The 27,902-nt window shown below is 37.6% G+C and overlaps 1 protein-coding gene across 2 annotated transcripts; it reads right to left on the reverse strand.

Annotated features, from left to right (window-relative positions):
• Nucleotides 1–27,893, reverse strand: LOC139747483 (alpha-1,6-mannosyl-glycoprotein 2-beta-N-acetylglucosaminyltransferase-like). 2 transcript variants are annotated; one of them, XM_071659854.1, is made up of 10 exons: nt 27,749–27,893; nt 19,963–20,171; nt 16,517–16,678; nt 15,800–15,943; nt 13,004–13,101; nt 11,266–11,367; nt 9,645–9,843; nt 8,939–9,153; nt 3,181–3,310; nt 1–1,101 (listed from the first exon to the last, which is right to left on the reverse strand). In XM_071659854.1, exons 2-10 carry the CDS (start codon nt 20,155–20,157, stop codon nt 925–927), a joined length of 1,422 nt encoding a protein of 473 aa, XP_071515955.1. In that variant the 5' UTR covers nt 20,158–20,171; nt 27,749–27,893; the 3' UTR covers nt 1–924. The 2 variants fall into 2 exon arrangements, with proteins under 2 accessions (XP_071515955.1, XP_071515956.1); XM_071659855.1 differs by lacking the exon at nt 19,963–20,171 and having other exon boundaries at nt 27,749–27,866.
• Nucleotides 27,894–27,902: the final 9 nt, after the last annotated feature.

Here is a 27,902-nt window from a genome sequence, read left to right on the forward strand (position 1 = left end):
TTTCACTATGTTCCATCCTCTTTACTTTGTTAATATATTCACTGTATATAAATATATAAATATTACATAAAAAAAGATTTTGCAAACTTTATAATCCAAAATAGCTATGCACACATGTATAGATTAAAGCAGCAGACATTTTTTGAAGTTTGACATAATACACACAACATATCAATATATCTACACACTAATTTGAAGCACACATTACTACAGATAAAAGAAATATGTACAAAAAATCCAAAATATGCATACTATACATAATAAAAGTACCCTGAACATCAGTGGTACAGAACCAATGAGAATAATATAAATAGGTGTTTTCAAACTACCAAGGTAAACATCATTAGTTATGTCAATATTTGATATAACAAAATCATGTATGAAGTAAATGGTTTCTACAAAAATCATTACGTAAGTTTTCTATTATTCTACTGGTACAATATCACCCGATTTTAAGAGGAAAACCTTTGTGAAAAGTGAGGTATTTTGGTGTCCATTGGTATTCATACTGACCATATGTATTATCTTCAACTAACTTTATGGTATGGTTTTATGGTATGGCACACAGCATAATCATTTTTATGACAATATCTTTAAAGTAATGCACACCAAAAGTAATGAAATACTGAACAACAGCTAGTTGTTAGTTAATGTGTCTGCAGACTAGTCGATTGTCAAGAATATCAATATCACTTTCTGTTTATGGCTTCTCTAATCAAAACTACATTCAGTACAGTGAAGTCACCTTGAACCTTCAACCAAATATACAATAATGAATTTAAATGTATAGATGAATAGAGATAATGGGAAAGTGATAACAGTAATCAGAACTGCATTTACTTGGACCTGGGCTCAAGGTTATCTTCACTGATAACTATAATTTGCCTCAACTTAGTCAATATAAAAAACTGTGAAGTACCATAATCAAGAGCCACTCCGGATTACTGTGCTGCTGTTTACTGAGCTATTACTAACGAGTGAGCCTGTAAGTACTGATATTTTCAAAATGTCACGATCTGGAGAGGTTGATACGCTGAAAGATCTGCAGAGGCCATGATCACGCTTGTCACCCCAGCCACCATTGCCTTTATGTTTCTTGACCTGAAGCAAGCAAAAAGTGAGGGCATAGTGAAATCATATTCAAATGTCGGTTCAAAAGTTTGGACAAAAACAAGCATACTAAAAAACAAATCTAGGAAGATCTTTGTCACTTAAAGGACTGAATGTGGAGGATGGCATATGAAAGTGGGATATGGTTTACAGTCACAAACATTTCCTTTCATACAGCACTACAATTTTTATTCATTTTTCTTTTATACTGCAATGCCTTCTATATTCTTTGTTCCTTTAAGATATGTAGAATAAAAAAGGAGTCATTATGTATAAAAAAGAAGTATGCTCTGAAGAATAACAAATAATTTCTTAACCATAGGCAGAGACCTAAGACTAATCAAAAACGCACTTACTTGGTAGGGAATTAAAACATAATTTCATCTTCTACAGCGAGGCTGGCAAATGCTTCATCATAGAAACTAACAACAACCACACTGTCAAGGTCTATTATGCTTTAAAACAGAAGTGAGGTAACACCAGATGATCAGGAACAGCTATTAATCACTAAAGGCTTGAGTCTTTGCCTGTTACTGTAACAGTAAAAACCTAAACTTTACAAAAGCATGTGGAGAAGGAAGGGGTGGGAAAAAAGTGGATGCAAATTTGGCTATGACCACAGTAGAGATATGATTTTTCTTTCTTCAAACCTTGCACTGTTTATTCACATCCAAGCTCTTTGAACTTCTGAGAGCATAGCTTAATAAAAAGGGAGGGAAAAAGAAAAACCTATGAAAAGGTTGAGAAAATACATTCCCCCTATGGGAAATGTGGCCCCTATTCTGGACTGTCCTCTTCTGAGGAAGGGCATACCTAACTTCAAAAGAGGATAGTCAGTTACAATAGATCTCAAAAGAGATATCAATGAATATTACTGCTAGTCGTACTTCAAAAACCAATCTCACTACTATCCTCTCAGAAGTTCCTTTAGAAAATCAAGTTACAAGTCACTTTCCTTACATCATTATTAGTTTTAGCAGACAGCCTTGCTTGTACAAAGAAAATCTGCTTCTTGATCCAATTGGGAAAAGTTCCTTGCAAATAAAATCTTCAAGGTGCTTACACAAACAAACAAATGTTCTCTACATAATTTTCTGACCAAAAAGGATGTGGGTCCAAAAGAGTGTATTTTCATGACTGAAATAGGTTTATTTCTCATTTTCACAATCTCATTTTTTGGCAAGAAATGTAGAGTATCGATTAACGATTACCCACAAAAAATAGTATAATATGCAAACTTTAGTGGATTTAACACTGAGACATTGCAAAAGTCCCAGTTTTTCCAGATACCAAGACTACAAGGAACAGTTCTCATTAGCAGACAAATTGCAAAGGCCCCAGAACCTTTGTCAGCTCTCATTTAAACTAAGAAAAGGATGCTACAAGTTTCCTTAGAAAAAAAATTATCTCAGTAATTACTACTGCTGTGTTGTGCATTAATCAATGAAACAAATGGAAATAAACATAAAGATTCCAGAAGCATTTCACAAGCAAAATCAAGGGAATGGAACTCATGAACTAACATTAAAGGATGAAAAATCTGGAACTCTAAAGCCTAGAAAGAAGACAAAGGTATTTGATTATCTATGCATGGCAACGATCTGAGGTTACGTGTAAAAGAAAACATACTGCACCTCAAAACCTCTCAACAAGGAAGGTGCAGAGTTATAAAGTTTTCAAGAATAGCATGGAACACACTAAAAATATTAAAAAAAAATATATATATCACCCAAATATATATATATATATATTTTTCATACATATTTGCCATTTCCTGCATTAGTGAGGTAGTGTAAAGAATAGGGGACAGAGCCTTGGAGGAAATCCTTACTTGGCCCCCTACTGAATGTTTCAAAGATGGCTTTAGAGGCTATACTTTTAACACACAAGGATAGGTGAAATTCATTAATTTCATTTTCCAAATAAATCAAAACACATAAAACTTACTGGTCTAAATAATATCTAAATTCCAGCACAAAATAGTGAATCTTTCCAGCGGAAATTACCACTAATTATACGAATAAGCCATTAGTTTATTTTAAAGCTTATATGAAAGAAAAACAATAATACCTTTTTAGGTGGTGTATGCACAACTACTAGCTGTCGGGGGAACAAGGTACGCTGTCCAGCTTGCAATGCTCGATGCACCTTAGTAAGAACTGCACGGGAACTGCAATCCTTTTTTTTGTGGTGGACACCACTGTGGATATCAAAAGGACAAAGTACTGATTCATCTTGAAGAAAAAAGATGAATCATAAAATTACTGTAGCTCTAAGATTGAATGGAGAAAAACTGGAGGAAGTGAAGTGTTTTAGATATCTGGGAGTGGATCTGGCAGCGGATGGAAACATGGAAGCGGAAGTGGATCATAGGGTGGGGGAGGGGGCGAAAATTCTGGGAGCCTTGAAGAATGTGTGGAAGTCGAGAACATTATCTCGGAAAGCAAAAATGGGTATGTTTAAAGGAATAGTGGTTCCAACAATGTTGTATGGTTGCGAGGTGTGGACTATGGATAGAGTTGTGCGCAGGAGGATGGATGTGCTGGAAATGAGATGTTTGAGGACAATGTGTGGTGTGAGGTGGTTTGATCGAGTAAGTAACGTAAGGGTAAGAGAGATGTGTGGAAATATAAAGAGCGTGGTTGAGAGAGCAGAAGAGGGTGTTTTGAAATGGTTTGGTCACATGGAGAGAATGAGTGAGGAAAGATTGACCAAGAGGATAAATGTGTCGGAGGTGGAGGGAACGAGGAGAAGAGGGAGACCAAATTGGAGGTGGAAAGATGGAGTGAAAAAGATTTTGTGTGATTGGGGCCTGAACATGCAGGAGGGTGAAAGGAGGGCAAGGAATAGAGTGAATTGGAGCGATGTGGTATACCGGGGTTGACGTGCTGTCAGTGGATTGAATCAAGGCATGTGAAGCGTCTGGGGTAAACCATGGAAAGCTGTGTAGGTATGTATATTTGCGTGTGTGGACGTATGTATATACATGTGTATGGGGGTGGGTTGGGCCATTTCTTTCGTCTGTTTCCTTGGGCTACCTCGCAAACGCGGGAGACAGCAAAAAAAAAAAGAAAAAAAAAAAAATTACTTTGCAAAAAATAGTTTAACAACCAAAAAAATACAACAATAATGACAATAGCTGAAAAGTAAGGAGGGGATAACTTTAGTCACCATCCATCTCTCATTCACAATGCTCTCTTACTTTCTTTCTACGTTTCCCTCTTTTTGGTACGATCTATTTCTCCTACTGTACTACATCCTTCCAATTCACCCTATTCCTTGCATGCCTCTCACCCTCTGGTATGTTCAAGCCCCGATCGCTCAAAATCTTTTTCACTCCAGCCTTCCACCTCCAATTTGGTCTCACACTTCTCCTTGTTCCCTCCACCTCTGACACATATATCCTCTTTGTCAACCTTTCCTCACTCATTCTCTCCATATGTCCAAACCATTTCAACACACCCTCTTCTGCTCTCTCAACCACACTCTCTTTATTTCCACATTTCCCTCTTATCTTTTCATTACTTACTTGATCACATATACATATATTTAATCTATCTATCATACTTAACTGCCGTCTTCCGAAAGGAAACAGAAGTATGGCCCATCCCACCTTAATATACATGTATATACATGAATGCCCACACATGCACATATACATACATATACATTTCAACAAATAACATACATATACATATATACAAATGTACATATACATAATTGCTGCCTTCATCCATTCCCGTTGCCATCCCACCAAACATGAAATAGCATCCCCCCCCTTCCAGCATGGCAGTGCCAAGGGCAGACAAAAAAGGCCACATTTGTACACACTCAGTCTCTAGCTGTCATGTGTAATGCAACGAAACCAAACCTCCCTTTCCACATCCAGGCCCCACAGACCTCTCCGTGGATTACAAAGTATAATAAATAAATAAATAATCTTTCTTACTCTTTCATTACTTACTTGATCAAACCACCTCACACCACATACTGTCTTCAAACATTTCATTTCCAACACATCCATCCTACTCTGCACAACCCTATCTATAGCCCATGCTATGCAATAACATAACATTGTTGGAACCACTATTCCTTCAAAAATACCCATTTTTGCTCTCTGAGATATGTTCTCACCTTCCACACATTCTTCAATGCTCCTAGAATCTTCGCTCCCTCCCCCACCCTGTGACTCACTTCCGCTACCATGGTTCCATCCAAAATATCTAAAACACTTCACTTCCACCAGTTTTTCTCCATTCAAATTTACCTCCCAATTTACTTGTCCCTCAACTCTACTGAACATAATTACCCTGCTTTTATTCACATTTAATCTCAACTTTCTTCTTTCACACACTTTACCAAACTCAGTCACCAGCTTCTGCAGTTTCTCACCTGAATCAGCCACCAGCGCTATATCATCAGCAAACAAAAACTGACTCATTTCCCAAGCCGTCTCATCCAGAACAGACTGCATACTTGCCCCTCTCTCCGAAACTCTTGCATTCACCTCTCTATATATTTTTTCTTAATATACTTAGTCGCTGTCTCCCGCGTTAGCAAGATAGTGCAAGGAAACAGACGTAAGAATGGCTCAACCCATCCACATACACAAGTATATACATAAACGCCCACACACGCATATGTACATAGCTATACATTTCAACGTTATTTATTTTCTATTTTGCTTTGTCGCTGTCTCCCGCGTTAGCACAGGAAAACAGACGAAAGAAAGGCCCAACCCACCCACATACACATGTATATACATACAAGTCCACACACGCAAATATACATACCTATACATCTCAACGTATACATATATACATACACACACAGACATATACATATATACACATGTACATAATTCATACTCTTTGCCTTTATTCATTCCCATCGCCACCTCTCCACACATGAAATAACAACCCCCTCCCCCATCATGTGCGCAAGATAGCACTAAGAAAAGACAACAAAGGCCACATTCATTCACACTCAGTCTCTAGCTATCATGTAATAATGCACCGAAACCACAGCTCCCTTTCCACATCCAGGCCCCAGAACTTTTCATGGTTTACCCCAGACGCTTCACATGCCCTGGTTCAATCCATTGACAGCACGTCAACCCTGATATACCACATCGTTCCAATTCACTCTATTCCTTGCACGCCTTTCACCCTCCTGCATGTTCAGACCCCGATCACTCAAAATCTTTTTCACTCCATCCCTCCACCTCCAATTTGGTCTCCCACTTCTCCTCGTTCCCTGTGTGTGTATATATACGTATACACACACAGACATATACATAAATACACATGTACAAATTCATACCTGCTTGTCTTCATCCATTCCTAGCACTACCCTGCCCCAAAGGACACAGCATCGCAATCCCCTGCTTCCGCAAGGTAGTGCCAGAAAAAGAGACAAAAAAACCACATTCCTTCTCATTTGGTCTCTTGCTGTAATGTGGAATGCACTGAAACCACAGCTCCCTATCCACTTCCAGGCCTCACAGACCTTTATATGGTTTACCCCAAACATTTCACATGCCCTGGTTCAGTCCACTGACAGCACGTTAACCCCAGTATACCAAATCATTCCAATTCACTCTATTCCTTGCATGCCTCTCGTCCTCCTGTATGTTCAAACCCTAAGCATTCAAAATCTTTTTCACTCTGGACTTCCACCTCCAATTTGGTCTCTCACTTCTCCTTGTTCTCTCCACCTGACACATATATCCTCTTTGTCAACCTTTCCTCACTCAATCTCTCTATATGTCCAAACCATTTCAACACAATCTCTTCTGCTCTCTCAACCACACCCTTTTTATTTCCATGCATCTCTCTTACCCTTTCATTATTTACTCAATCACACCATCTCACACCACATATTGTCCTCAAACATTTCATTTCCAACACATCCATCGTCCTCTGCATAACCCTATCTATAGCTCATGCCTCACAACCATATAATATCTCTGGACCTAGTAATTCTTCAAACATACTCAATTATGCCCTACAAGATAACAGTCTTCACTGCTCCCAGATCTATGCTTCCTCCCTTACCCTATAACTCACTTCTGCATCCATGTTTCCATTTGCTGTCAAGTCCACTCCCAGGTATCTAAAACACTTCACTCCTTTTAATTTTTCTCCTTTCAAACTAACATCCCTACTAACCTGTCCCTCAACTCTGCTGAACCTAATAACCTTGCCATCTATCTATATCTCTGATGCCTGTTCCCAACTGGAACTCCCTGAAGAAGGTTGCCACAGCAATAAAATCTCCATAACTAAAAAACTCCAGTGCCGCTTCTAAGCCTTTAGTGCCCAACCTTAACAGACCACTGGTAAAGGGCAACTCTAGCACAGTGTTAGCATATGCTCCTACCTAATGTTCCTACGGACTACTTCTTCCTAATGCTCCAGTCTAATGTTCCTACCAACTACTTCTACCTAATGTTTCTATCTAATGCTCCTGCCTAAATGTTCCTACCAACTACTTCTATCTATTACTCCTACCATTTTGCCAAAAGGCAGGGCTAGGAAATAAGGCTTACAGCAGGGAAATCTAGAGTTATGGAGAATGAGCTGTGTGAATGAAGTGTTGTCATGTGTTATGCATACGGAGAGATTGTATATCTGAGGACAGGATATCAGTAGTCCACATATGGGTGTGGCAGAAAGAAAAAACAGCTATCCAGGTCAGAGGAGTGCAACTTGACAACCACAGAAGTGTTGGCTAACTATGCAGCCATAATCAATCCTCCCATAGCCAGGCATACCAACTGCTACCTACCTTGCTTTTATTTACATTTATTCTCAACTTTCTCCTTGCAAACATTCCCAAACTCAGTCAACAACTTCTGCAGTTTCTCACTCGAATCAGCCACCAGTGTAGTATCATCGGCAAACAACAACTGACTCACTTCCCAGGCCCTCTCATCCCCAACAGACTGCATTATTCACCCCTCTATCCAAGACTCTTGCATTTACCTCCCTCACCACCCCATCCACAAACAAATTAAACAACAATGGTGATATCATACACCCTTGCCTGGGAACCATTCACTCTCCTCTCTTCCTTCTCATATACTCACCATCCCATCCATAAACAAATTAAACAACAATGGTGACACCATACACCCCTGCCTGGGAACCATTCACTCTCCTCTCTTCCTTCTCATACACATGCCTAACAACTTTGATAATCACTTTCACTGCTTCTAGCACCTTACCTCCCACACCATATATTCTCAAGACCTTCCACAAAGCATCTCTATCAACCCTATCATATGCCTTCTCCAGATCCATAAATACCATAAATATGTATGTATTATCAATCGCACTAGAACAAATGCTATTTAAAAACTGTTTATGTACTGTACAGTATCTATAATTCAGTTACAAGCACTATGCTTTTCTCAGCTTTCTTCATGGGGCTCTTGTAAGGAAGAAAGACTTGCAGGATGTTTGCTGGATGCCATGATTTGAAGTGTCATTCCTTAAGAGAGGAGTAGGGTGAGCAAGTGAGTGAGAGACTGACCATATTGGTAAATACCACATGTGAACTGGTGCATGGTGTGCTGGCACATATGCCATAAGCTTCTTGTGACTAACCATGAGACCCACCATCCCACACAGCTCAAGTACACATAATATGAATGACCTGGTATGTATGCTATTTTTCCACAAAATCATTTATCTATGAACCCCACTGCATATATTGAACTTATTTTGGCAAAAAGTAAATTGCTTAAATACAAAATCCTTTATATGAAACTCAGTTAAAGATATGGATGGTTGCATATGAAACAAAAAACAAATTTTTTGCTGACCATTCTCCAATGTGGAAGACTCGAGGTGCACGAAGAACGAGTGTATGCAGTTTCTGTGTTAAACATGTGTTGCTCACATGTAACAGAGACCAGTCCCAGTTGTAGTCATCATGATCACAAAACTTATCACTGCAAGCTTTTATCTGTTGCCACACACTATGGTTGAAGGCAAAGCCCATGTTGTGTTTTGAAGACACCCACTGAGTCACTTCAACCTGTAGCAGAAAATAAAAAATATTTCAAAACTCAAGTGAGACAATCAATGGTGCTGTGCCACTAAGCATCTTTCATCTATGTGTAAAGCCAAATCAACAGTAAGATGTGAAAGTGCTTTACAAATAGTAGAATTTGAAAGGTTCTTCTATTGCAGATGGACAGATAAACAGACAGAAATTTCCCTGGGTACAGACAGGAGGAGAGGGTTCTACAGTATTTGTATCTCATGTAAACATTACACTGGGTCAGGAATTACAGCACAGATAATATCAATTAGTGACCATAAAAACTTACAATCAGTGTCCTTAACTTCAAACTCCAATTTCATTTTGCCTCTAAAGATGATACTTTTAAATTTGTGTAAACACTCAATTTTGCACAAAGTTCTTTGTCACCCTCTTGTATCTCTTATTATATGATTTACTTTCTTCATGCATAACTTAATGATGAGGACAATGTTCTATTAACTCAGTGTCATTATTTACAATACCTTTCTTGCATCAGTGTGGAAATTGTAATTTTTCAGATAGTTTCCTAAGGTAATGAGTGAACACTTGGAACAGGCTCGGGGTATGGCAGCGTTCAGAAGCCGAAGCATGTGTAGGAAATCCTCAGCAACATAATGGTCCTCCTCTAAAAAAAGCACCAGACCTGTGTGGTTCTTTAAAATCCACACATCGTCAAAGATCCTGAAAATATCAATAACTTGAAAAAACATTGAAGGGTTATACCTGTATGAGACAGACAGAAAACTCTCAAGGATTAGCACTCATGCACATGACTACCAGCATTTTCCATACAAAAGAACATATTCTAGCACCATATTTCCAATATAATGGTGTTTTACTGCTGTGTTTGAGAATTAATCTAAAATTCAATTTCCCTACTGATATGTTTGTAATTTCCCATGTAGTGAGGCATTGCCAGGAACAGAGGAATGGCATCATTTGCTCACCTGCTCTCTCTGTCATGTATAATGGATCGAAACCCGAGTCCATCTATTTCCAGCCAAAGCCCACAGACCTTTCCATGGTTTTCCCTGGCCATTTTGTATCCCCTGGTTCAGCACACTTGACAGCATGTTGTCCCCTGTATACCACATCACCCTTATTTACTCTATCTCATGCATGCCTCACACCCTCCTGCATGTTCAGGTTGTGATCATTTAAGGCATCTTCCACTCTATCCTTCCACTTCCTCCTTGGTTTACCCCTTCTCCTTGTTGTTTCCATTTCTAAAATGTGCCATCTTGGTCATCCTCTCTATACATCTAAATCATCCAAGCACATCCTTTTCAGCTCTCTCATACATACTCTTCTCACTAAGACATCTCTCTATCATCCTACTCTTCTCACTAAGACATCTATCATCCTACTCTTCTCACTAAGACATCTCTCTATCATCCTGTCATTTCAAGTTCTATTAACCCTCCTCACAAAAATATTGTCCTCATTAATTTCATTCCAACAAATCCACTCTCCATGGTATGTTTTTATCTGGGGCCCACACCTCACATCCATACAACACCATCAAGACTACTATAACATCATACATACCTACCTTTGCCCTCATAGAAATAAAAATCTCTTTCCATACACTTCTACATCTTAATGTGCCGAAGACTTGAGATCATCAAGAAGGATCTCAGTGTTCCTACAGATAAAACTAAACACAATTCAAGAGAAATTTATCACAACTCCCAGGAAATTCTCAGAATTATCTCTATAACCATAATGCATCAATTTCAATGCATTTCATGAGGTTGTTTACGTAATTAATAGATAAACATTTCATTATCAACAGTTAAACAACTGACATTGAGATTTGGCAAAGTATTCCGAAACGTAGCAGTCAGTCAGTCACTTTACTGCATGGCAGCACTACAGAACTCAATGAATGCCGAGAATGATTAGTGCAATATACTGTAAGATTATGATAGCTTAAAATCTTTTTATTTTGGAATACACCTAATTTGGTTTCATTACATTATATATCAATACTACTTACACATGTTGTTCAACATGCATTTCATTACACTCCATTATTATCATTCAACCAAATTTTCAATAAACATTAATCCTCCGAATATATTTAAGAACTGCAGTACTTACTTGTTAGCTTTCCACCACCAATGGTGCTTAGTCTGTGTAAAACGGGCCTCTCGGTAATGCTTGTACAGGTCTGGTGTGCCCATGCATTTAGTTTCAGCAGCTCTATATAAAAAAAAAAAGTGAATTTTTATGAATACCATTCCAACTCTAGAAATCTGCTTATCAACTTACCCACATCCACAGAACCCAACAGCATCCACTAACACACTCTTGGAGCCTAATAATTAGTTCAGACTCAATTCATCATTTGCACAATCATTTCTATTCAATAAGACCTTTAAGTATGCTATTTGCAGTCTTTACTGAACTTTTTTGTCTTATGTTACACTAGCAGTCCATATAACATAATCAAACTATTACATCTAAGTAACCATTTCATGACCCTACCGACATATCACACTGATCTATATTTCAACTATCGATAGCATGTTAATACCTTATCTAATTTGCTCTTACCTTTGCCTTATCTACAATTCATAAGCCCGTGGCAGAAATGGTGGGGTAAATACTTCTTGTGCAAGCATCTTACACAGTCTGTATTCAAAACGTTTCAATGAATAAAAAGTCAAGGAATGTCCAGCTCTTCTTCATCTGCACAATGTACATGTACACATGTACACATTTTCCAAGTACAATGCGCATCATATATCTCAAGCCATTCTAAAATTAACAATCCAGTAAAAACACTTAATTGAAAAATTCTGTTGAATGGTTTAGTTACAACATTACTGAAGTACAACATCAACTCTTAACACTTTCTGGAATATACATTTGAAATCATGGATGACTGTCTGAGTATGTAAAATAATCAATCAACGGAAAAACAACAGTAAGAGACAACAAAAGACATATTTGAATGATGTGAAGTTTGATTAACTCATTCTGTGTGGCAAAAGGTACCCCCACCCTCTCCCCTAATGTGCCTATGGAAAGAAATAAGTAAAAGCACATTCATTCTAAAGAAAAAAAACCTCATAAAGAACAGAATACAATTTAAGAGCTATGAATAAATAAAACAACAAAACCAAAAAAACTGGGTATAATACCACTCATACACTGTCAAGCAGTTGCAAGTCACCCTATGCAACAGTGTGGAGGTGGAATATTGCAAATTTGCTTATATTCCACCCACTGTCAGAAAAAAGTATACTATGAGCCCAAAATGGCCTATGTTACACATGTACACTACTAAGAATATAAAACATACCCAAACAACTATTACATACACAAAAACAAACACAATGGAAAGCCAAGTACTGTGTTTTACCAAGGATAACCCTAGAAACAACATGTTACATAGGAAGCAAACTGTAGCAGGATATTTATCTATAGTACTATGGAAAAAGCCAGAGAAAAGGTAGGCTGGAACTAAACATCTGTACCATCCCTAGAACTGAGAATTATGTAGCTTCTTGCACAAAAAGTATCACCAATATCACAGACAGTAGGACCATGACATAGCCAAAGTGGAGGTTACTCACTGTTAGAAAGGCAAACCCAAACTAAACTATAGTCAGCATATACTAATCACATGGTTAGTGAGGGGTTAGAGGCATCTACCTCACTAAAAGGCATGGGGTCAGAGGTTTCTGACTCTAAAGGATTTTCGAGATTATCTTAAAGCTCAAGAGAAAAACTGACTGCAAGACAAAAAAAAATTTAGTTACACAAAATAGATTTCTTCTGGATGAATATGTACGAATGGATCAATAATTTCATAAAATAACACATTACTTACTCCTTTGGTTTAGTGTCTCTTGGACAGTCCCCTGGAGACTCCCCAGGAAAGCTATCTGGGTGAGTTTGCAATGAGTGGGGGTAGAAAATCTGCATAACCTGAAAAAAGAAAATAATAATAATCTAATATCTTTTCAACATTACATTTTACAGTTGACAGTGATTAAGTCTGGTCCTGCCAAATCAACTTAACTATATGGACATATGCTGCTTCCCACATTCATATGAGGATGGCCCATACACAAACTTTTCCAGATATCTCTGGTACTCATCACCTGTACACCTGTTAAAAAAAAAAGGCCACCAAAACTTATAAATTTCCTATTTACTAGAGCCCAATGCTTATAAGTCTATAACTCCCTGAAACAGAACAAAACTAGAGAATGTGAAAAGAATAAAGAAAGCAAAAGAATGAGCAGTAATATTCCTGAGTAAAGGGAAGGGGAAAATAACAAAAGCTCCTTTAACTATATCAATTTAGAAGCATAAGACTGTTTTCAGCACATCAAAAAATCAAATGAACCACAAATATATAAACTTACTACCTGTCAGAGATTGTGGCAGTATAGAACATTTTTTTAATACAAAGTGAAAAGACCAAATACTAGTGATGAATCCAATCAAAAATACCAAGAACAAGTAGTAGTACCTCTGAACCCTAAAAGGTTGCCTTTGCTGGCCTTTGTAGTCCTGTCTGATTCTGAGGTACCTTCATTATCATCAAATGCCGCCAGGTCACCTTTTATATGTGTTCAGTGAACAAACTGTAATCACATAAGTCTTTTGAAAAGTGGCAAGCTTCTGCAGTTTCTCACTCTTATCTGCCACAAGCAAAATGTCATCAGCAAATAACAAGTGACTCACCTACCACGGCCCTTACCCCCAGCAGACCACACACCTGCTCTTCTCTCCAAGACCCTTGCATTCATCTCCCTTTATACCCTATCCATAACAAAATTAAACAGCCACTGTGAAATCACACCACTGCCAAAGATCCACCTTCACCTGGAACCCTCACCCTTATCTCTTCCTAGTTGCCCTTACACAATGATCTCTTAAAAAAAAAATCTTCACTGCTTATAGCAGCTTTCCTCCCAACCCATATATTCATAACACTTTTCATAAAGCATATCTATCGACCCTATCATACACTTTCTCCAGGTCCACAAACTTAACATGAAAGTCCTACTGTTTCTCTAATAATTTCTCAAATACATTCTTCAAAGCAAATACCTAATCCCCAACCTCTATAAACCATGAAGCAGCATTGTTCCTCCCCAGTCTAGAGTTCTATGCAAGCCACCACCTTCTAAATCACAACTCTTCCATATAACTTACAAGGTGCCACTCACAAACATAACTCTGTAAATACATATCACTCTACAAATATATATACAAAGGTGTTACCAAACTCCACCAGCATGATTTTACACTGCAATGTAAAGTCACCTTTGGCAAGACTCTGTATTATAGGGAGTTCAGTCTCCTCAAAGAACTTTACTCTACACGAGTCTAGCAATAGATTAAAGTCCAAGTCACCCTTAATGAGTTGAGGTCAGGACATGGGAAAAGCGCTGGGAAACCAGTGCCTGTGTCTTTTGACCTCTGCGTGGCTGAGGTGGCTGGCCTTCCTTCCCTGGGTTTTAATCTAAGCCAGTGTATATGTATTTGTATTCACACCATAGGGGCTACGATAGATTAAAATCCATGTCACCCCCATCAAGTTGAGGTTGGGACACAGGGAAAATATTGGAAAGCCAGTGCCTTGTGTCTTTTAACCTCCATGAGGCAAAGGTGACCAGACACTCCTCCTAAGGTTTAAATCTAACCCATGATGTATATTCATTTGTCTTGACATTGATTAATTGGTCACACCATCATGGCTGCGATAGACTGAAGTCCATAACACTCCCACAGAGCTGAGGTATGGATATTCAAAAAACCCTGGGAAACCGATAGCTTTGCTCTTAATCTCTGTGGCTAAGGTGGCCATGCACCTAAATCTGAGTCCAACCCATAGGTTATACATATACATTGTCTTTCCATCAATACATTACACAGAGTAAAGTCCATCTCATCCCCACTGAGTTGAGGTTGTGACATGGGATAAAACACTGGGAAACCAATTTTTGTGACTATCAACCTCCGTGTGGCAAAAGTGGCAAGACACCCCTCTCAGGGTTGGAATATGACCCAAAGTATATATATATATATATATATATATATATATATATATATATATATATATATATATATATATATATTGGTCTTCAGACTGATACTTTGTCACAGCATTGAAGCCATGACAGATTAAAGTCTACGTCATCCCCAATGAGTTGAAACTGGCAGACATGAAAAAACAATGGGAAAACCAATACCTGTCTTTTTATCTTCATGCTTTAAAAACAGTTCTTATTCAAATGCATTACAGCCAGATTATCAAGGGAAATGTCTCCACAGCTTGTGTTCATACAGAAAAAGTTAAAACTATAAATAAGTCTTATGTATAACAAATTCACAGTCACTTTACTTGCCTTTTCTACTATACCTCAAAAATAGAATATGCCTACATGAGTCACTATTTTCTTCCCTAAAATTCGGTACAACTTCTAGAAGCACCTCAGCTCAAACACATGGATGCTTTTTGAAAAGATATCTTTTCAAGTTCTAGCTCAGCAATAACCTCTTATCTTTTCTTTGCAACCAAATGAGATATAAACAGGATATACAACACTGTGCTAGATGAAGTCATTTTAAGACGACAGGTTCAGTTCAGAGCAAAAGAATATTTCCTCACCTTACAAAAGTCAATGGTGGTGATGAGCTGGTTAATATCTTCATCAAAATAATCATGCGAGAATACCAAAAGAACAGAATCAATGTCCCGGGCTTGAGCAAGGGATACAATCAGATGGCGCAGGTACTCAAGACGATTGTGTACCTGCAAATGTTTAATTCAAATTCTAAGTAAAAACTATCTCAACATCAATCAAATTCTGTAAACTATCTCAACATCAATCAAATTATGTACTGAGATTTTAAAAAATTTTCTAAATTTCATCACCGTATCAGATTCCATATCATTTATAATTTCACCTACTACTAAAATTACAGAAGAAATTATGTACATTTTGGCAAAATCTAACCTTAAGCATGCAATCTTTCGGCTGCATAATCATTTATTTCATTCATCTTTCTATCTATTTACAAGATAATTTTTTTATTTGAAAAATTACTACCATGCCCTGGATAATAACCCCTTGGCCCTCATATCACTTCTAAACATACTATAACCAGTTAAGCCACATAAAGAAAAGCTGTTTGTGGTTACATTACCCAATACTTTTATTTTCATCATCTGAAGTAATTTCCCCCCAAAAGCTTGCCTCCATTCATTCTGTATATGAATTCCACTGTGTAACACTGCCATATTATAATTCATTTTCCCTGTTGAAGATTTTCAATATAAAAATAAACCAGTTCCAACATGATTTTCTAAATACAAAACACTTACCTGCACAGCTATGACAATGGTGTCAGGTTGCACTGGACCAAATAATTCTTCATTTAAAACAGTTTCATTACCACTGCGAAGTTGGATTTGTTCTCGTATCTCTAATATCTGTTCTGGAGTTAGTTTTGGGATGGTAGAGGAACTTGAAGGTTGTGTCTTGGACTGAGGAAAATCAGATAAATACATGACACCAATTTTCTGGCGTTCCACTTGATATTTCAGCTTACAACTAATTAAATGATTACTTTTTCACAGTAACTGATCTTGTATAAAACATATTTTTGAGCTAAAATTCTCGCTAACCCTAAACCCATATACTTCCATACTAGTTAAGCCTTATGGTTGACACTGACATGATAGGTAAACAACCACAAATGCTTCGGCCACATGCAGAAAATGTAACTACAATATGTAAGGGGCAATGTAATAAAATAATTTAAAAATCACAATGTGTATGGGGCTGTGTAATTTTACCGAAACGATTTTTCTTGCTGTAATTTCTCTTTATATAGAGCTAAACACAAAATAAACTTTCAGGTTTTCTCGACATTCTTGATTTTACGTTATCACGCATGTATCATTTACATATCTATAAACGCATCTTATATATACATGATTTAAATATCATTTATATAGAGAACGTCAATAACATGAATGTACGAGCAAAATATTCGTTTTCCCTTGAAATTACACAAAATAGTTCTTTTGTTCATTATAAAACTAACAACAATAGTTGCCATATACATCTGGCCTCATTACCTCATAACAAAACTACACTGTGATGATTTATTGGTAACTGATAAACGGAACATTTTCCCCTGTTGAGTACTTAGGTTGCCAATTATGTCTATGGACAATATATGGAATAATTAACCAGCAGGGAACCTAAAACGCTGCCGCTGAAATCTTTGTTCGGTTGACCAACACGATGGCACACTACAAGCCATGGGTTAAATGGCTGCTCCCATCATCCCACGATGATTAAACTTTTCCCACCTCTGGTTAACCCTTAAAAGACCTCGAGGTCTGCATTTCGACAGCAGCCTGCAATTACTGTGGTCTGCGGATTTGTCCGTATGCCAAAACTTTCTTGAATTGGAAAGCGCACCTTACTGGCATGTATATCACAAACTAAAATCCACACCAAGAAAAGCCCTTGAAACCCATGTAACAAGATGGGTGAGGATATGTCCTGACGAGCCATGCCCTTGTGTCCCACTGACTTTGTGTCGCTTCTTAGCCATTTGTGCCTCACCCTTCTTAACAGGCCACTGACAGAAGGCAGGGCTAGCAGAATGTATCTATCTCACAGAATGTTCCTATCTACTGCTTCTACCTAATGTTTCTACCTGATAATCCTGTCTAAATCTTTCTACCTACTACTTCTATTTAATGCTCCTATCATTTTGCCAAGAGGCAGGGATAGCGCGTTGTGTTTAATGAAGGAAAATCTAGTTACGAAGAATGAGCTGCGTGAGTTATAGTCAAATGTTACATATAACCAGGAGAGATTGTATGTCTGTGGACTGAATACCAATAGTCGGGGAACTATCTCTATTGGAATGTCTTTAATATGCCATTCTGTAGTTCGGGTAAAAAAAAAAAAAAAAAATGACCGGCAAAAATTTCTGCTTCGAAAATATGCCATTTTTGCTGTTAAGAACCGTGACTCATCTTCATACATGTTTATATATTCCTATGAGTCCACAGGGAAATGAAACACTATAAGTTCCCGAGTGCACTTTCGTGTAATAATCACATCATCAGGGGAGATACAAAGAAATATGTCAATCGATATAGAACGAAGAGACGTAGCTAGGACATCATTTGGTAAACAAGTCGTAACTTGTCACATGTTTATATTTCTTTCTTGTATCTCCCCTGATGATGTGATTATTACACGAAAGTGCACTTGGGAACTTATCGTGTTCCATTTCCCCGTGGATTCTGAGGAATATAACCTATGACGCGCTCAATTGTGATCCTTTCCACCTTGTTTATTATACATATGCTTTCGGACAATTTCTATGCAATTTACGGCAAAATGTAACAATTTTTAAGACTAAGAATCTATGCAAAGATACAGAATGCTATTGCACGATCAAATGAGCAAAAACATAACTTCCTTCGGATTCAGGAATTCAGCTGCAGCTGGCAGACCGCGTGGTCATGCACTTAACTTGGCTTTTCCACAAACACATTCTTGTTCACGTTACATTTACGTTTCAAGTAATACCCTGCAAAATGTAACAGCAGTTCATAAAACAATGATCAAAACTAAGAAACTAAACTACAGCATATTTCATACCACAAATCAAAATAAAAAAAAAAGCTGGATGTGGTGCTGGTACAGCCGGGAGAAAATATCAGAATTCTTCAATTGAAAGTGACAACTTGAAGCATGCATTCGTTCAGCTTAATATTAATCTACAGCAACGAATTAGTCTCTCTATCATTATTGTGCTGTACTATTACGATTGGGAATTTACACCCAACACTTGCCATGTGCCGGTAACGCCAAAGTAAACCACCTTAGATCACAGGCTATGATGTCGACAAGTTCTGCATCTGCCACCTTCCTTTCTTACATTCCACCCAGCTACAAAATTAGTGCATTTATTTGTACTAAGAATCTAACTAAAGGTTCGACTCGTGTTTTATTTCAGTACTGTATTTCCTTATGCTCATTTTTAGTCGTGAAATGCGGCAAAAGAAGGATCTTTATTTCCATTATCTTATATATAAATAAGCAGGCACTATATTTTGATACGTGTAATAATCTTTGAAAATACGGTACTGTATGTGTGGGAAAAATCCTTATCAACCCTACAGACACCAGGCCATGACCCGCAGATCGTGAATACAGTAAACCTTGCATGGCAGTGATTTTTGTACTACTTGTACGTGAATTCATGTTATCTTTAACATTAATGCTATTCACGTCATACACAGGAATCCCGTGTATGATTGAAAGGTACAGTGGAAAACATGTTCAAAACAAAGAGAAAACCACCCTTTCCTGTTACTTTTGCATGTAAATCATTTTTTTTTTTCTTAGCTTATATGGGGAAGAAGTCTTTCGAAAACATTCCATACGAGCCGTGGCACTAAACAACGTTTAACCTCTAGAATATATCATCAGGTTTCAAATTATATTTCTTTTTTTCTGCCCGCTACAATCTTATAACAAAGAATCAGTCATGGGCACATGTACCCATCACATTACAACATTTACATTTGATATACTTACTTCTAAGATCAATCACCCACAAATAATATTAAAAAATAAAAAGATTGTGTGAGAGACGTCTAACTATGAAGGAAAAAGCAGAGATATTCAGTGACGGAGTACGAGGGTGTTACACACAAGGGACTGCTATTCCCTAGGATAAAATAAATGACAAGTAATTTCAACGGACAAAAAAAATTCTGGCGATGAAACATACCTGTAGGAACTTTGATGTTGGGTTTCGTTGGAAACGGAGGGCCGTGTCAAATTCTGGAGTCTCTCGAGCACTACCACCAAGAGCAGACTGAGGGTCATGTGGAAGTGGAGGGAGTGCAAGTTGTAACCATGCCACACAGAGCAATACTACTACACCCGCCACCCGTACTGCCCGAGCCCACCCTCCACCACGCATCACAGTCAACACACCTGTGAAAAATACGTTCATTTGTTACAGTTACACTGAACATAGTTTATGGCCAAAACATTTCCGATAACAAAGGCGCTTCTTAACTAATCCATCACACGTCCACATTTAAACTCTATTTATCCACCTGTTTTCCTAATTGCCATCCCTGTAGCATGGTGCGTTTCACATGCATCTAGCTCCTAACTTCACTAATAAGGCACATATCCTCAATTTATGTTTACTGGGTTGAGGTGAACAAATCTTCCACAATACTAAAGTGTAATCCAATAACTCGCTATACGTCCAATGCTGTACCTCATAGTTAGATTAGTGCCTCCATTATATTTTCTACCTAGCATATCCTCTCCCTTTTCTACATGAAACACGTGCCGAGTCTGATAATTCAAGAGGTGACCCAGAGAGGCATAGTTTCTCCTGAAATAGGAGATAACTCAAGTGATGAAGATAAGCCTATTACCCCTCCCTCTCGGTGACACTCGCTCCATTTCATCCCACTCTACAACTACGTCAGTCCCTCATCACCACACTTTCTGGTTTGAATATTGTCTAAATTACTAGCTGGGATGGTGCGGTATAATGTATGTATGTATGTATGTATGTATATTCCATACGCAAGTTACATTCAGGACAGTCTTACTCGGGAACGTAATCCTTCTCCTCTTACAATGCGTCTCAGTGCTCGTACCAGGACTGTTTACGTGGGAACAATTCTCAAGGAAGATTACCCTGTCGCTAAGTGCGGGTTCCTTATATAATCAGAGTTCGGCATAATTTCATTCAATAATGTCGTTCGCATTTCACAGGATTTAACATTTAACAACGAAGATAAACCTATTCCAGGTAAGTTTTGTGCAATGGTTATAACATGACCTCCAAAAAGCATATAGCATTATAAATCATGTTATACTGCTATCTAAGCCATTCTGTAAAGCACCTGGCATCCCTATACCTTCCCCAGTCCAATGACGAGGAAACAGTAACAAGTGGAATCCCCCAAAGATGTGCGTTTGGACCCATACTGTTTGTACTCTTCATTATTGATCTACCAGAGCCCCCGAATAACCACAGTGATTTTTTCCTATACGCAGATGACACAAAGATTTTGAGAAACATCAAGGTATACTTTTATATGGGCATTTAAATATATGAACAACTGCTCTGAAAATTAGCTCTTTAAATTTCATCCACAGAAGTCCAAGACGATAAAAATTGGCAAATTTCAAATAACTGGTCTTAAACCAACAGAAAGATAAGACTCGAAAATAATTATCAACATTAAATTTTGACCATGATATTACAGAAAGAGTTAACAAAGAAAATTCCATATGAGGAGTAACAAAGAATCTATAAACATACTGGGAGTTACAGTTTTAGAATGTTAAATAAAAGCCGTTTTGATAACTTTTTCCCCGCACCTCAAAGTTATGGAACTCTATCTTCCCATGTTTTTCCCAATAACTAGGACCGGAACTCTATCTTCCCATGTTTTTCCCAATAACTAGGACTGGCACATTTTAAGTGACAGGTTTTACACTTTCTCGAAAATTCGTATGTACTTTCCCTTTGTTTCATCTTTTACCCTTTCATAAACCTCTTTTGTCCATGACTGGGGCCTCTGTGTAAAAAGCAAAACAAAAAAAAAATTATTAGGCCCGAGGTTGAATATGCTAACCAGATGTGGTCTCCATATAATAAAAAGCAGACATGATTAAAAACGTAATTAAGATTGTGTCCAGATTGGTGCCAAGCTTAGTAAATCGAACATATGAAAAAACTGAAAACTTTAAGATTACCCTACGCTGTTGCACTGAAAGCTGATAGATTTGATTGAAATACAAAAGATTTTGATCGCAAAGTACAAGTATGAATGAGAGCTGCTTTATAAACTATGAGAGACAATGTTACAAGAGTTCATGAAAAAAAATTGCAAAAAGAGACAAAGATTATATATCAGAGATGTACTTAGCCAGAGACCAGTTATTCTATAAAAGTTTTTACCCCTTAAAGTAATCGAAGCCAGAACATTGAAGACTTTTGTAAAGAGATTGATAAGTTTTGGTGTGAACAAGACATTCTTAATACTAGCAAAGCTTATGTTGTGGCCAAACTGGACCTGAACATAAAACAAAGACTCAGAAGAATAGCTGGTGCTACCAGAACTCAACTATGTAGCCCATTATGAACAACGATGGCAGTATCTGAACAGTGACAAACAAACCAACATACCTCAAGGACAGTGTTGGCCCACGTTACGCATGTACACAAGAAAAAAAATGTAAAACACCTATACATACACGAAACAATATAAAAACAAACAAATCAACTTACTATTTGACCACTTCCATGCGGCGGAGGAATAGAGGTGGGGGGGGGGGGATACTTTGACAATCCCAAGGACACCCCATGCACCGTCTCTAGCCTACAGTCATTACTGTATGTTCTTAGAAAGTCTTCTTTTACTTTCCTAATTCTTTACATAAATTTTCCATATACACAATAACTCTTTAATACACTTTCATCACAGTCACAAGCTTAAAGTGAATTGTAAACTGTGAGTAACTGAGTTTGAGATGCGGTCACTATGGCGAGGAAAGTATGACTGGTTCGTATCTTCCTTCTACCGCAATAAATGCATCATGACCCTTTGCAACTTACTGATGCCATGGAAACCCCAACTGGCAAGCTTTAACAAGTGCCAAGGTTAAAACCATAAAAAAAAGTGTCATGTGCAGACAGACTTATGAAAGCTATGTCCTGTACCGAAAAGTTCAATCTGATCTATGGGTCTCTACTGAATTGGTATAGAGCGCCTGTATGCCTAGTGACGTGAAGGCTGCTTTGGTTGTACGGTATAATAATAATGTATACCTCTTTTAATGGAGCATCTTCAAAAGGAGCTTTTCTTGAGGACAAAAAAAAAAAAAGTAATAAAAGCATCTAAATATGTTCCAAAAGTCACATACACATATATGTACAGATCAGATCTACAATGACTATATCGCTGGCATTAGCATGACCTTTAAACGCCATCATATGACATACAAAGATCTCACAACCTCTGTAGTTATTAAAACAGTACCTTGTAAATAATAATCTTGAGTAATTTCATATATCCGTGGTTATCAATGGATTGCAAATGGAACAAACCAGGCAATGCTCTGAATGGTAAAGATCTAGCAAATCGCTTCCCCTTCCATTACCCGTGGAACAAGGTTCCTTGCCTCCCCTAGTATTACCCAAGGAACGAGGCTCCTCGCCTCCCCCACCATTACCCGAGGAACGAGGCTCCTCGCTTCCCCTACCACTATCGAAGGAACATGGCTCCTCTTCTCCCTCCTAGGGCCAGAGGAGCATTCCCCGCCATTACCCGTTCAGAAAGGCTCCTCACTTCCCTTGCAAGTACCCGAGGAAAAAGGCCTTCTCGCTTCCCCCGCCTGCAACCAAAGAACTGGATATTACGCCGTGAACAAGACACAAGAAGCCTTCACATCGCCGAAACAATAATTACCTAGAAATAACAACTCAAACTTCAACAAAAAGAACACGGGTCAAGACAAATTACTACAATTAAACGCACCAGCATCGCGTTACAGCCAATGAGTTTCCAGCGGTACATGCACGTCCGCCTAATGTAGCTGGATAATACTATATATATATATATATATATATATATATATATATATATATATATATATATATAAATATATTATATTCATTTATTATACTTTGTCGCTGTCTCCCGCGTTAGCGAGGTAGCGCAAGGAAACAGACGAAAGAATGGCCCAACCCACCCACATACACATGTACATACATACACGTCCACACGCGCACATATACATACCTATACATCTCAACGTATACAAATATATATATATATATATATATATATATATATATATATATATATATATATATATAGTTCATAGTCTGCCCTTATTCATTCCCGCGCTACCCCGCCACACATAAAATAACAACCCCCTCCCCCCACATGTGCGCGAAGTAGCGCAAGGAAAAGAAAGGCCACATTCGTTCACACTCAGTCTCTGGCTGTCATGTATAATGAACCGAAACCACAGTTCCCTTTCCAATATATATATATATATATATATATATATATATATATATATATATATATATATATATATATATATATATATATATATATATATATTATATATATACATATATATATATATATATATATATATATATATATATATATATATATATATATATATATATATATGTCTCTGCATGTGTGTATATATATATATATATATATATATATATATATATATATATATATATATATATATATATATATACATATATATGTCTCTGCATGTGTATGTACATATATGCATATGTGTCTATGTTGGTATGTTTATATAAGTGTATGGGCATTTATGTATACATGTATCTGTATATGATTGAATGGGCCATTTCTTCTGTTTCCTGGCACTACCTCGCTGACGTGGGAAACAGCGATTAGGTATAATAACAATAATAATAATAATAACAATAATAATAACAATAATAATAATAATAATAATAATAATAACAATAATAATAATAATGATAATAATAATAATAATAATAATAATATTTATTTGCCTTTTCGCTGTCTCCCGCATTAGTGAGGTAGCGCAAGGAAACAGACAAAAGAATGGCCCAACCCACCCAGACACACATGTATATACATACACGTCCACACACGCAAATATACATACCTATACATCTCAATGTATACATATCTATACACACACAGACATATACATATATACACATGTACATAATTCATACTGTCTGCCCTTATTCATTCCCATCGCCACCTCGCCACACATGGAATAATAACCCCCTCCCCCCTCATGTGTGCGAGGTAGCACTCGGAAAAGACAACAAAGGCCCCATTCGCTCACACTCAGTCTCTTGATGTCATGTAATAATGCACCGAAACCACAGCTCCCTTTCCACATCCAGGCCCCACACAACTTTCCATGGTTTACCCCAGACGCTTCACATGCCCTGGTTCAATCCACTGACAGCATATCGACCCCGGTAAACCACATCGTTCCAATTCACTCTATTCCTTGCCCGCCTTTCACCCTCCTGCATGTTCAGGCCCCTATCACTCAAAATCTTTTTCACTCCATCTTTCCACCTCCAATTTGGTCTACCACTTCTCCTCTCCTTGTTCCCTCCATCTCTGCCACATATATCCTCTTGGTCAATCTTTCCTCACTCATTCTCTCCATGTGACCAAACCATTTCAAAACAACCTCTTCTGCTCTCTCAACCACACTCTTTTTATTACCACACATCTCTCTTACCCTTACATTACTTACTCGATCAAACCACCTCACACCACATATTGTCCTCAAACATCTCATTTCCAGCACATCCACCCTCCTGCGCACAACTCTATCCATAGCCCACGCCTCGCAACCATACAACATTGTTGGAACCACTATTCCTTCAAACATACCCATTTTCGCTTTCCGAGATAATGTTCTCGACTTCCACACATTCTTCAAGGCTTCCAGAATTTTTGCCCCCTCCGCCACCCTATGATTCACTTCCGCTTCCATGGTTCCATCCGCTGCCAAATCCACTCCCAGATATCTAAAACACTTCACTTCCTCCAGTTTTTCTCCATTCAAACTTACCTCCCAACTGACTTGACCCTCAACCCTACTGTACCTAATAACCTTGCTCTTATTCACATTTACTCTCAACTTTCTTCTTTCACACACTTTACCAAACTAACTCACCAGTTCTGCAGTTTCTCACATGAATCAGCCACCAGCGCTGATTAATAATAATAATAATAATAATAATAATAATAATAATAATAATAATAATGATGATGATAATTTTTCATCATATTTGCATTTCCTGCATTAGCGAGGTAGCATTAAGAACAGAGGTCTGAGCCTTAGAAGGAATATCCTCACTTGGCCCCCTTCTCTGTTCCTTCTTTTGGAAAATTAAAAAGGAGAGGGGAGGATTTACAGTTCCTGCATCCTCCCCTTTTAGTCATCTTATAGGACACACAGGGAACATGTGGGAAGTATTCTTTATCCCCTATGTTTGAAAGAGTAGTAATTTCAACAACATCATATGGTTGTCAGGCATGGGCTATAGATAGGATTGTATGGAGGAGGGTGGATGTGTTGGAAATGACATGTTTGAGGACAATATGTGGTGTGAAGGGGTTTGATCATGTAAGTAATGAATGGGTAAGAGATGAGTGAAAATAAAAAGTCTGGTTGAAAAAGCAGAAGAGGGTGTGTAGAAATGGTTTGGACAAATGGAGAGAATGAGTAAGAAAGATGGACAAAAAGGATATATGTGTTAGAGGTGGAGGGAAGAAGGATAAGCAGGAAACCAAATTGGAGGTGGAAGGATGGAGTGAAAAATATTTTGAGTGATTGGGGCCTGAACATACAGGAGGGTGAGAGGTGAGCAAGGAATTGAGTGAATTGGAATGATGTGGTATACCAGGGTTGATGTGATGTCAATGGACTGAACCAGGATATGTGAAATTGAACTTAAGCAACAGTCACGAAGGAGAAATCACACTTCAGTGGGAGTTAATCTTATTTCATTTAACGTGATTTTTCTATGCATTTGGCACATATTTCATGGAGACAATCCACCTCATCAGGAGCCAATAATTAATAAAGGTATTCATACCCCAACATCACAACATCTGTGACAGTACCTCTGTTGTCATGTTGAGACTTAAATGGCGCCGGATGAGGTCGATTGTCTCCATGAAATGTGCCAAATGCATAGAAAAATTACGTGTTAAACAAAATTAGAGTAACTCCTAATGAAGTGTGATTTCACCTCATGACTATCATCATGAACTAGTGCGATCTATATATATATATATATATATATATATATATATATATATATATATATGTGTGTATATATATATATATATATATATATATATATATATATATATATATATATATATGTGTATATATATATGCACAATCACCTGTGGCGATTGAGCATATACCTCTTCACGGTGAAGTGAAGGTTCAGCATATATATATATATATATATATATATATATATATATATATATATATATATATGCCATCTGCTCTCTGTTTACTGACAATGACACCATACGTACAGTACTCAAGCATAGGGTAACTGGAACATATACACTATAATATTAACCATTAAGAAAAATCGACTGCAAAGGAGGTTAGGAGAGGTTTCCAAAAGTTAATTTACTTCCAGGTCTATTTCCTATTGTTATTCCTTACATAACCGACAACCTACTGTTGTCTTATCAAACTTGGTCCAATAAAGTATGCGCTCCAAGTAATAATGTCCACGACCTGTTACTCTGTTCTGTAGAAATTACACAAGTATTGAAGAATATAGTCAATGTTCAGGGCAGATAGCGCTGGAAAACAATGTTAGGCAGCTACCCTGGCACTTTATCATTTCTTTCACTTTGTATGATTAAACCACTTTCTGCATGCATATACGATTCGGTTGGAGCCAAACCTATCAACATTATACTGAAGCAGACATCGGGAAAACTCACCTTATTATGCATATGAAGGTAATTAAAAGACATATTTAGGTTCATAACTGATGGGTCTAGGTGACAAGGGTGTGTATGATGAGTAGTAAAGCTGGCAGTAGGCAGCAACTTAGGCCGCCTTCAGCCATCCTCACAGTAAACAAGCAGAAGACAT

This window comes from Panulirus ornatus, chromosome 68, assembly GCF_036320965.1.
Source record: "Panulirus ornatus isolate Po-2019 chromosome 68, ASM3632096v1, whole genome shotgun sequence".
NCBI classification, from domain to species: Eukaryota; Metazoa; Arthropoda; class Malacostraca; order Decapoda; family Palinuridae; genus Panulirus; species Panulirus ornatus.

Excerpts from the sequence above, each read along its gene's own strand:
- LOC139747483 (XM_071659854.1), bottom strand. The coding sequence starts at position 20,157 with ATGCGTGGTGGAGGGTGGGCTCGGGCAGTACGGGTGGCGGGTGTAGTA. Across the intron at positions 11,368-13,003 it reads AGAGACACTAAACCAAAGGA|AGCTGCTGAAACTAAATGCA; the intron begins GTAAGTAATGTG and ends TTTTTTATATAG. Across the intron at positions 1,102-3,180 it reads TGCATACACCACCTAAAAAG|GTCAAGAAACATAAAGGCAA; the intron begins GTATTATTGTTT and ends TGCTTGCTTCAG.